This window comes from Mustela erminea, chromosome 1 (assembly GCF_009829155.1).
Source record: "Mustela erminea isolate mMusErm1 chromosome 1, mMusErm1.Pri, whole genome shotgun sequence".
Lineage (NCBI taxonomy): Eukaryota > Metazoa > Chordata > Mammalia > Carnivora > Mustelidae > Mustela > Mustela erminea.
Window position 1 is genome coordinate 171232938 of NC_045614.1, and position 12764 is coordinate 171245701.

The 12764-nt window shown below is 35.7% G+C and overlaps 1 protein-coding gene across 1 annotated transcript in view; it reads left to right on the top strand.

The window, feature by feature from the left end:
- The window catches only part of IMPG2 (interphotoreceptor matrix proteoglycan 2), an 85987-nt gene that overhangs the window by 22101 nt on the left and 51122 nt on the right, over positions 1–12764 (top strand). Inside the window, exons 4-5 of the mRNA XM_032350482.1 lie at positions 5468–5517; positions 6582–6664. Of these exons, the coding sequence (XP_032206373.1) occupies positions 5468–5517; positions 6582–6664 (133 nt within the window). The remainder of the gene's footprint in view (positions 1–5467; positions 5518–6581; positions 6665–12764) is intronic.

Here is a 12764-nt window from a genome sequence, read left to right on the forward strand (position 1 = left end):
CAGTATGTTATAGCTGGGTGTCTTGAAAGCATCTCCACTCAGCTCCAGTCCATGCTTAACCCCATGCCTTCTGGACTTACTGTGAAGTCTCAAAAACCAGTACAAACCACCACCTGGGATATGTGCTCACTGAAATGTTGTTAAATGAATAACTGAGTTTCTGCTCAATTATTCAAGTTTATTATCAGGTCTCTGGTGATATTCTTGGTGTAAAGACTGTTCTTTGGCTTTTTTTTTTTTTTTTTTGGTACCTCAATTAACTTACTTTTGTCGTTGAGGATGTCTGTCGCAAAGCCAAATAATGTGTTTTTTAAGCAGATGTGTTACTCGGTTTGGGACATGTGTCCCTATTCCATTACTCTCTGTTATCTCTTCTATTTGTTTAGCCTCTCATATTTTTATAATGCTTCTGCATATATAATATTTTATTTAGTTTCCATCATACCTTTGGGAAATTGGTAGTGTAGGGAAGTATTCTTGTTTTCGAGATTAAGTTCTTGTGGCCCAGAGGAACTGAGATATTTTTCTAAGGCATAACAAAGTTAATGATTACTTCTGGGACCAGTACCCAGGATTCCTGGCCCTGTGCCTTGAGTTCTTTTGTTGTCCTGTGCTGATCACAGTTAACAGATTCAAGAGTAAAGCAAAGTAAAGAAAATTGTCAAGGGAAGTAGTAATCTAGATGGGAAATTATGCTTGGCTTGTTTTTAAACTTATGCTCAGTGTGTCTCTGATATCTTTTGGTACCATCTCACCTGAATTCTGATAGGATTAGGTAGTAGACGTGAGGAATAAATTAATGTGCTGGACGAGCTGAGGAAAAGTAGAAGGTTGTTCGCTGCTGGTATAGGCTAAAGGTCTTAGCTGAACAATTTCACATTTGTGGTTTGGCCTAGAAATGGAGTAGTATTTCTGTCTCCAAACTCAATGCAACTTTGTGTCCTTGTTCTGTTGTGACATTTTAGGGGATCCCTGCAGGAGGCATACCTAATGAGAACATGTTGAAAGGATTCTTGTTAAGTGGTTTTTTTTTTTTTTTCCACTGTTTTTTGAAAGGAGAGTGGGAAAATGAGGGATTAAGCATTGGACTGTTAGACAAGAGATTTGAATTACTGAGCATTGCCTACTTACCATCGTTAAAATGTTATTCTGAATTTAGTAAGTGAAATCTAGTTCTACTGAAGTAAACAAACTTCTCTGTTGTGAATACTTCCTTAGAGAAGTATCTGAAATTTAACTTATTTACTTATTTTTAGTTGCAGTACTTCTCTTCTTAAATTAAAAAATTTTATTTTTAATTGAAGCATAGTTGATATATAATATTATATTAGTTTTAGGTGTATAACATAGTTATTCAACAATTTTATACATTATAAAATTCTTACCACCGTAAATGTGGTTACCTTCTGTCACCAAAGTTATTGTTATATTATTGACTATATTTACTGTTATTCATCTTTATCCCTGTGACTTATTTAACAAATGTGATCTTGATGTGGGGGATAATTTGACTGAAATCTGGTGAGGTCTTGTTACTTTGCCATGTCATCCCAGCTTCCTGTTCCAGTTACTGTGTTATGCTTTGGCCCCTCTGTCTTACTTTGACCTTTTTGCTCTTCATGTCTGGTTGCTCTCCAGAGCTCTCCAACTTTTACTGGGTTTCCCTTTCTTTTTCTGGGACCTTATATACTTTGACTTTTAGGTTGTTAAGTTTATGTAGGCCATTATTATTACAACCAAGTGAAACCATGTTGGTTGCCCTTCTAGTCAATATGGTTCACGTAAAGGCCATGTTGTGAGGAATTAAGATGAGTGAGAGAGAGGTTTTTGGAATCCGATGGGCCTGTTTTACATCATAGCTCCTCCATTGTCTAGCCGTGTGACTCTGAACAAGTTCTTAACCTCTTCTAATATTAGTTTCCTCTTATTATAAATGAGGATAATAGTATTTTCCCTTTAAGATTGTTGCTGGAATTAAATGAGTTAACCAAGAAGAAACACTTAAGACAATGCTTGACACATGATAAATTTAGTGGTACTCCTTCTTGCTGTTGTTATTGTTGAAAAGGTAACTAGATATGGTTAGGAATTTTAGGCCTTGGGCCATATCAAATCATTGTGTCATCCAGGAAAAATTGCTTTATTCATTTGGACTTTATTTTTTCTTCTATTAAATGAAGGTATTGGCAAGGCATTTTGCCTTGTGACAACTGATAGACTCTTTTCAGATCTAATTATGTTAATATCTGTCTCAAATGCATTTGAATCTTATTTATTTTAGCTCTACTCCCTGCAACCTGAGAAGTCTCTTGATACTTTCTCATCATCTAGGCCCTTTCTCCATTCATCCCGCATCATAATGACTTACCCAGATATCGTATTCCTTGGGTTTTTCTAGATGACAGACAGCTCACTGAGAAACAATTTGTTGCAAATGCTTCTAAATAACAAAAAGTGATAGTTTTGTTGTAAGGGCTTAATATGTTATTCTTTCTAGATAGTATTTTCAAAAAGAAGAAAAATCTTTATGAGATTTTTTGAAACTCAATTTCTCAAATTTTCTTTCTTTTCTCTTTTTTAAAGATTTTTTAATTTTTTAAGTAATTTCTATACCCACTGTGGGGTTGGAATTCACAGCCCTGAGATCAAGAGTTGCATGTTCTACCAACTGAGCCAGCCAAGTGCCCCAGTTTCTCAGTTTTTTTTACCAAAGCCTGGGAGTTTGGGGAACATGATCCTAGTTGACTTCCCCAGTCCAGTTCTAATGATAAAATATCTTTGAATTATCATATTTAATTTCTTTTTTTTAGGTTTTTTTTTTTTTATTCATTTATTTGACAGAGAGAGAGATCACAAGTAGGCACAGAGGCAGGCAGAGAGAGAGGGTGAAGCAGGCTCCCCGCCGAGCAGAGAGCCCGATGCAGGGCTCGATCCCAGAACCCTGAGACCATGACCTGAGCCTAAGGCAGAGGTTTAACCCCTGAGCCACCCAGGCACCCCCATATTTAATATCTTAATTTTAATTTTAACTTTATATTTAATTCCACAATGTAATCATATTTGTTTTAATATAAAAATGTTTTGAATTATACATCAGTTCTTACTTATTCCTCACCTGCCTATGCTTCAAGTAAAATTGATGCTTCAACATTTATGCTGTGTTTATCTGGTGGCTTTGAGTAATCTCCTGTCCCATCACCATGACATAATTTAGAGAGCAATAGGGCAATTTAAAGGAGTTGTCTGAAGATGGGACTCATTGGCACATTGGCAAGTTTGTTGTGGAGACATTTTTTTTAAAGATTTTTATTTATTCATTTGAGAGAGACACAGAGAGAAAGAGAGAGGGAGAGAGAATGAACGGAGAGCAGGGGAGGGAAATGCAGGGCTGGATCCCAGGACCCTGAGATCATGACCTGAGCTGAAGGCAGACACTTAACTGACTGAGCCACCTATGCGCTTCTATGATGGACATATTTTTGCCTATAATTGAATCACCTTAGGAAGCTCACTAGTATAAAGCTGAAGATAGTTTTCAACTTTTAATAGATATGTTTTGTGGTGGGTATTATAGAGGGCACGGATTGCATGGAGCACTGGGCGTAGTGAAAAAATAATGAATACTGTTATGCTGAAAATAAATAAAAATAAATTTAAAAAAATAGTAATGTAATCACCATCCAACAGATGGAATCACCATGGAACTCCTTTGTAAAAGGTTAACAGAACATCCCTTTTCCCTTTGAACATATCACAAATTTTCAAGTTTTGTAACTTCTTAAGGGGCATCTAGCTGGCTTAGTCAGAGAGCATGTGACTCTTCATTTTGGGGTCATGAGTTTGAGCCCCACATTTGGTGTAGAGATTGCTTAAATAAATAAAACTTTGAAACAAATAAAACTTCCTAAAATTACTACACTTTAAATTTTATATTTTTGGATTAAGTAGAAATTTGGACTTGGAGAAATCCACTTTCTTTCCTTTAGAAGGGACTTCTCAGATTATCTTTAAAAAAAAAAAAAAAAAAGTTTATTTATTTATTTAAGCAGGAGGGGTAGTGGGAGAGGGAGAAGCAGACTCTCACTGAGCTGGGAGACTGACTCTGGGCTTAGTCCCAGGATTTGATCCCAGTACTCTGGGATCATGACCTGAGCTGAAGGCAGACAAATGACTGAGCCACCTCAGTGCTGCTCAGATTACCTTTTGATCTTCTCTTGTAGTTGCAAAGCAGCATGGTTAAAGGATCGCTGTGTGACTTGCAGCCTGTTAGCTCTGTGGCCTACAGCAAGTCATTTCTCTAAGCTTGACTCTCTTTATATAAAAAAAATTATGACTTCTATGATCTCTCCAATGACATGAGGTCTGTGCTTATATTTTTTTCCTTAGCAACAAGTAGTCTCCTGCCTGCATTACTTGTTACATTTGTAATCATTTATTTATTGCCTATTTCCTGTAACACTGTGACTTTAATAGATCATGTGTTTATCCACAGCTGTATGCCAGATGTCTTGTCCACTCCTTGGCTAATAGTATTTGTTTATTCTTTCATTCTAAAAATATCTGTTTAGTGCCTACTAAATGGCAGGTACTAGTTTAGGCTGGAGGTAGAATAAGAATATGGCAGGCAAGGTTCCTATTCTCATAGAATTTATATTCTTTTTTTTTTTTTTAAAGATTTTATTTATTTATTTGACAGAGAGAAAGATCACAAATAGGCAGAGAGACAGACAGAGAGAGAGATGAGGAGAAGCAGGCTCCCTGCTGAGCAGAGAGCCCAATGCGGGACTCGATCCCAGGCCCCTGGGATCATGACCTGAGCCGAAGGCAGAGGCTTAACCCACTGAGCCACCCAGGCGCCCCTAGAATTTATATTCTTACAGCAGTCCTCTTGAATAGAACTTTCTGTGATGATGGAAATATTCTTTACTATGCTGTTCCATATGGGAGCCATTAGGCACATGTGACTATGGAGCACTTGAAATGTGGCTAGTGTGAAGGAGGATCAGAATTTTGAACTTTAGTTAAATTACTTAAATAAATTACTTTAATAAATTTAAATTATTTAAATTATTTAATTTACTTAAATTAACACATATGTCCAGTGACTACCATGCCAATGCCATTCTAGAGGATTAAGAGATTGGAGACAGAAATAAAGAAGTAGATAGATAAGTCGACACATAATTTCACATACTGATAATAACTGAGAAAAAATCAAACAGGCTGATAGAATAGTAAGTAGGGGAGTACTTTATGTAGGGTGATTCTACTTGAGCAAAAATCAATAAATGTAAAATAAGTGAATTATGAAGACTATTATTTTTAAACTTTGTTAAATAAGTACTTACTTGGGTTTGGGAACCAGGTTTGGAGATGTAGTGAATTCCTTTTTTGGAAAACAGTCTTCAAAATATATTCACATATTTCTATCATCTTTATTAACTTTAAACGTCTTTTTTAACCTTAGCCCTGAATTATCATCTCTGTTTCCTGTTGGTGATACCTCAACATCGGGAGGTATGCTCTTGTACATTTATTCACTGTTCTTTGTTGTTGTTTTTTTTTTAATTAACGTATAATGCATTATTTGCCCCAGGGGTGCAGGTCTGTGAATCATCAGGCTTAACTTTTCTTTTTAAATTATTTATGGCTTAAGATGATCTTGCAAGCAAGCACACATTTCAGCTCACATTTAAAAAATACTAGGTTTCTCTTTCCTTATGTGTTGTTCAAGAATCTCAAGAAGAAGTAACTGTGTTTTCATTTATTCTATGGCACTATGTTGTGAGTACTTAAAGATATTTAATTATTAAGTCTAATAAAAATCAGAAAGCTACTTAAAACAACTGTATGACCTAAAGAATTACTTTAAGGCAAACACTGTAACCACTACCTAAGTCAACAGCTCCACCATTTGTCATTTGTCCTGAAAGAGTTTCTCAGAATGAGGATTTTTCAGATTGTATTCTGTGGGGTACTTTAACATGTTCCTTTGATCTCTGTATCTCCTATGAATTGGTAGGTGCTTTCTTCATTTTTAATTTTTTTTAAAAAATTTTGTTTCTTAGAAATTTCAAACATATGCAAAAAATAGAATTATACAATGAGGCCAGCTTCAACAATTATCAATTCATAGCCAGTCTCCCAACCATCACCCACTTCTCCTGTCTGGTGGTATTTTTTCTTTTTTAAATTAACATATAATTTATTATTAGCCGCAGGGGTATAGGTATGTGAATCATTAGGCTTACACACTTCACAGGACTCACCAAGGTGCTATTAACTTTTTTCATTATCTGTCCCCTTTAATAGATAGCTCTTTAAGGAAAAAAATTTTGTCTGTATCCTTAGCAATTGCTTAGTGGCTGACATATTGTAAGCTCATTAAATGCCATTGAATGAATGAATGAGTTATAATTATATTCTGTTCTAGGAGACTCTATGCAAATGTGTCTTAAGGTTTGAATGTACTGAATTTCCAGGATGAAAAAGCAAATGACTTACAGAAATGGTTTTGAAGTCAGATTGGTATTTCCTGATATGATTCTGAATTCATATGCTGACTTTGTTTTTCTACTTAGGTGCTGTTCTCAGTGCTCCATATCCAGAGGTGACTACCTCTGAAGGTACCTCAGAGAGCAGCAAGGAGAGGCCTGAGGAGAGTGTGAGTGATGCTGTGTTTTGTTATTTCATTTCTGACGTGGAGAACAGGGGTTAAGGGAGACTTATATTCCATTGCCAAACTACACAAGACTTCATGTGGTTTCCTTTACGGAAATATTGTGGATTCTAAAACCAGTGTATTAAAAAGAATCTAAAAATCCTTGGACAGCCAAATCAATCTGCTTTGCAAGAGAGCTTCAAGTTGTAAATGAAATGACTTGGAACCTGGAGAATTGTCATCATGGTAAACTCGCTGTCTCTTGTGGGCTATGTGACATAATTTACCATGGGGTTTTTGCCTATGTTCTTCTATCCCATAATAGATCAGGACTTAGTCTTCTCTTCTTCAGAGGAAAAGGGTATAGATTTTATGTAGCTGAAAAATCAAGAAATACTGTGCTTAATAATGATGCATTTAAAAAAGAGTTTTTTAAAAATATTTTTTCTCTTTTTCTTTTCTTTCTTTCTTTCTTTCTTTCTTCTTTTTTTTTTTTTAAAGATTTTATTTATTTATTTGATAGACAGAGATCACAAATAGGCAGAGAGAGAGAGGAGGAAGCAGGCTCCCTGCTCAGCAGAGAGCCTGATGCAGGGCTCGATCCCAGGACCCCAGGATCATAACCTGAACCAAAGGCAGAGGCTTTAACCCACTGAGCCACCCAGGCGCCCTGAGAAATGTTTTTTTAAAAGTACTAAGGCTGCCCAGGAAGCTGGAAATATTTTGTTAGAAATTTTGTTAAACATGAATTATTAAAATTTGGGGTTCATAATTTTAGATTACTTAATGTAGTACAAACTATGATTGAACACATTCACTAGAAATGTGTAATTTAGTTACCTCGTACCTTTTCTTTCCAGGTTGGACATTTTAATTTATATGAAATGCAGTTAAGTCACCCTACTCTGCCCCACCACTTTCTCTGTCACCGAATAAGGGTGGTAGTAATGTGGGATCCATGAGTGGATGCTGGAATCCATACATTCACCTTCTATAAACTTTCTCCAGAGTAGATGGTGCTGGGAAATACTGTCATTCAATAAATATTTATGAATGAATGAGTAAAAAGTGATCCTGTGGTTCTGAACTTGAAGCAAAATAGTTGTGGGGTTAGGTCTGGAAATATTCATAGAATGAGACAGAATTCCCTGTAATAGAAGTAAAAGACTTATATATAATCATTTGGAATATTAATATCCAAAAGAGAAGACTATTTGAAGCCAACTTATAGAATGAGTAAGAAAACAAAGCAGTATAGATCCCTATCAAGAATTAGATTGCTTGTATGTCTAGTTCAAGATGAAGCCTAAAGGTTCACTCTTACAGTTCAGTTTTTTCCCTAGTACATTTTCCATCTACTATTATAGAAATGATATACTTTATTTCTGTTTTGTTAGTAGTTTCCCTATAAGTTATGTAATATATATATTATTATGTGTAGTATTTATAATATTTATATTATATATATAAAATATTTATCCTGGAAGTTACCCCATAAATTGTAATGTTTAATCTAGCAAAATTTAAGTTTTTCAAAATCTTCATCCTTATCTTAAGCAATGCAAGAATATTAGAACATTGTAATTCAAATAATCACCCTACTGCTTTATATTCTATTTTTTGATATTTTTTTCTTTCTTTCTTTCTTTTAATTCTTTCTTGTCAATCCCACAAATTAGATTGTATTATATTTGTTCTTTTTAAAAATTAAAAGAAAAGATTTTATTTCTTGGGGCGCCTGGGTGGCTCAGTGGTTTAAGCCGCTGCCTTCGGCTCAGGTCATGATCTCAGGGTCCTGGGATCGGGTCCCGCATCGGGCTCTCTGCTCGGCAGAGAGCCTGCTTCCCTCTCTCTCTCTCTGCCTGCCTCTCCATCTACTTGTGATTTCTCTCTGTCAAATAAATAAATAAAATCTTTAAAAAAAAAAAAAAAAGATTTTATTTCTTTATTTGAGTGAGAGAGAGAGAAGGGGGAGGAACTCAGGGGGAGTGACAAGCAGACTCTGCACCAATCTCAGAGCCCCATGGGGGGCCAGATCCCAAGACCCTGATGTCATGACCTGAACTGAAATCAAGGGTCAGATGCTCAACATTGGATGCTCAACAGGCTGAGCCACCTGGAGTCCCTGTATTTGTTCTTTTTTTTTTTTTTTTGGACTGTGTTATATTTGTTTTGGATAAAATCTATTTTACATTTACATGGAAGTTTATTATTTTATTTTCTTAAAATTCTTTTTTGCACTTTAGATCTGTCTGTTAGGATAATTTTCTTTTGGAAATATATACTCCCGATGTTACTTTAGTAAGAGTCTCTCATTTGTTCATTTTGAGTTTTTGATCATCTGAAAATTTCTTTATTATCTCCTTATTCTAGAAAGAAATTATAAATCTGTACTAAATTCTAGACTGAGGGTTTTTTTTTTTTTTTTTGGTCATGTTTTTATTTCACTATATTCTACCGTTTGTTGTTGCTACTGAGAACTGTCAGTTCAGTTGTTTTTCACTTGTGTATCAGTTTCCCTCTGGCTGTTTTCTTTGTCTACTTTTAAGATCTATCTCTGTCTCCTCTCTATATATCTTTGTCTATATACATCTAATCATAAGACGTTAACAGCTGAACGTTTCTTAGAATTTATAGTATTTGTAAGGCTTTACATTAAGGAAGTACAGCAAATCCAAGGCAAAATAAATAATTATACTCCTATACCCATTTTTTTGTGAAATACTATATATTATACCACCATATGTGCACGCATGCACACACGTTCGTGCACATACACATGACTTATATATACTTTTACATAGGTATACTATAGTATGCACTATAGTATATATACTACAAATATATATACTGGTATACTATATGGCATTTGGCATTCTGCAGTTTCACAAATGGTATAGAGAAATTCTTAGCTATTATCTTGTGTGCTAGAAACTCTGGCCTCTTCCTTTTCCTCCTTATGTTTGTTAACCACTCTTTTATATTTCTATTTCTTTGTCTCTCTGCATTAGATTCAGGTATGTGTTTCCTAATTCTTCAGGTACCAGTTTACTAATTCTTCCTTCAGCTTAGTTTGATTTGTTATTCAAATTGTTTGTTGAGTTTTCAGAATCCTTGCTTTATGGGGGAACCTTTTTTTTTTTTTTAAATTGAAGTATAGTTGATACACAGCATTACATTAGTTTCAGGTATGTGGCGTAGTGATTTGACAAGTCTGCCCTTATTCGATGCTCACCACAAACGCAGCCATCATCTTCACTATTATTTGGGGGTCTTTGATCTGACCTTTCAACACGTACACACCTTTTACTTTTTATCCTATCCCTTTGTGGTATATAAAACTAAAGCCTAGATTACAAAGTATCAGGGGATATACCATGTATTCACACAATACTGATTCACGTCTCTGGATTTTTCTAACCTGTTTTTCCAGACCCTTTGGCATTTTCTTTACTTTCTTATAAACCAGCTATGCCTTAAAAACTTTTAAAAAATAATTGTTCATCACTTAAGGTATTCTTTAGCAGCAAGATTACTAAGGATATTTCTTTTATAATTGTATGGCAAATGGAGTCTCTGTTAAGCAAGATAAAAGTTAGCAAGATAAAACTCAATATCAAAAATGCAAAGTTTTATATAAAATTCCATAAGACTAAGAATTTTTGTTGATGTTAGTTTCTGTATGAATCAGTAGTAGGATGCAGTTACTGGGGTGAAACTAGTAAAAGCTAGTGTAATTTTAGGTTGCATTTATAGAAATACAGAATCTATTATAAGGGAGGTGGTGTTATCCTATCATATTTTAATTGATCAGACCTGACTTGTGTATTCCACACTCTAAGGAAGGTATTAAGAGCCTGAGAAATGTCTGGAGGAGAAGATCTAGAGAAGTCAGGGAAGTTCTGATAGGTGGTTTTACTCATTTGAAGGGCTCTCTGGTGACTACAGTTTTTATATATGTCTTAGATAATAGAACAGATCAGTGGTGGAGCTTATAGGGAAAGATATTTGGGCTTAATATTAAGAATTTTGGGTAGAAGAGGGTGAAATGGGTAAAGTGTGTCAAAAGTTATAAATTTCTAGTTATAAAATGAATAAATCATGGGAATGTAGTGTACATTATGGTGACTATAGTTAATAGTATGTGTTGCATATTTGAAAGTAGTTAGGAGAGTGGATCTTGAAAGTTCTCATCACAAGAAAAAGAAGTTTGTAACTGTGTATGGTGATGGATGTTAGCTGGGTTTACTGTGATGATCATCTTGCAATACATACGAATATTGAATCATCACATTGTACACCTGAGACTAATGTATGTTATATGTCAATTATACCTTAATAAAAATGCCCCCAGATATGAGTGCCTGATAATGTGCCAGTTACTCTTTGAGGAGGCATACTGATGAGTAAACATACAGTATAATGACCTTGTGCTATGTGCTATGATAGGGTAAATGCAGAATGAAATAGGAGAACATCAGGAGCATTGGGTCAGTTTTGAGGGGCTCTTCTGAGAAGTTTTCTGGTGCCGGTGAGGTCTGAGTTGAGGTTGAATAGAAGTTACCAGTAGAAGAGAAAGGGGAAAGGTCTTGGCCTGAGGTCTCAAAACAAAGGGAAGATTACTACTTAGGCCAGAGAGAATTAGCACATTCCTCAGTCTACAAATAGGAATTTAGCTTGGCTGGAGAGGATAGTGAAAGGTGCGGGGAAAGGAGATGGGGCTGGAAAAGCAAAACAGGAACCAAGTTGTAAAGGGCAAAGAAGAAAGAAAAAAAATTGAAGAGCTTTCCAAACATGAGAGCTTTTTTTGTTTGTTTGTTTTGTTTTTAGATTTATATCTTTATTTGAGAGAGAGAGAGAGAGAGAGAGAGAGAGAGATAGAGGGCACTAGGAGGGGGCAGAGGCAGAGGGAGAGGGAGCAGCAGATGCTCCACTGAGCAGGGAGCCTGATGTGGGGCTCCATCCCAGTATCCCAGGACACGACCTGAACCAACACAGATGCTTAATTGTCTGAGCCACCCAGGTGCCCCAAGAGCTTGTGTTTTGTTTTGTTTTGTTTTGTTTTTGTTTTGAAATGTAATGGTCTGCCTTTGAAGATCAGGACTCTCATCAGAGCCATTTAAACAGGATGAGTAACCATTTGTCAGGGATATTCTAGAGAGAATTCAGGCATCCAAAGGAATAGTAGGATCTTTGAGGTTCTTTCCCAGTCTGAAATTTTGAAGGTCTCTGATTATATGATATATCAAGGATAAAAAATGATACACTGAAAGAAAGTCTCTGTAGTCTCTTCCTGACTCTGCCATTGTCTTGCCAGGACCCCTTAGGCTAGCAAGTCTTCCATTCCAACCCCTTGTGTATCACAATGGAGGGTGGATTAGCTCAAGTGTATCTTCCACGTAGCAGTTCTTACCGTAGTGTTGTAGTAGTGATATTTTCTTTCCCTCATTCTACATTTACTAATTGGAATTCTTTAAGACACTGTTGTCGCTTCCCATTTATTTATTAAATCATGTATTTCTATCAATATGAATCCATGGATACTTATTTTATTCTTTGGATTATAATCCATTATTTATTTTGTTCAAATTGTTGGAGCTTTGGCCACTAGAAGACCTGGATTTTAATGTTACAGAGTACAAAACGTTCATTGATACAGTTTCAACTTCCATGTAGTCATTAATCTTTAAGAAACCACAACTAGGGGCGCCTCGGTGGCTCAGTGGGTTAAGCCACTGCCTTCGGCTCAGGTCATGATCTCAGGGTCCTGGGATCGAGTCCCGTGTCGGGCTCTCTGCTCAGCAGGGAGCCTGCTTCCTTCTCTCTCTCTCTCTGCCTGCCTCTCAGGGTACTTGTAATTTCTCTCTGTCAAATAAATAAATAAAATCTTTAAAAAAAAAAAAAAAAAGAAACCACAACTTGTTGAATTTGGTGTACTATCTAAAAAGAATCTCCACAATTATCTGAAAAGGTTGTTAATGTAATTCTCCCTTCCCTAATACTTTTCTTCATGTATTTCAACTAAAGCAATGTATTATAACTGATGGAATGTGGAAACAGATACGAAAATCCACTGTCTTCTTATTAAGCCAACCAAATTAAA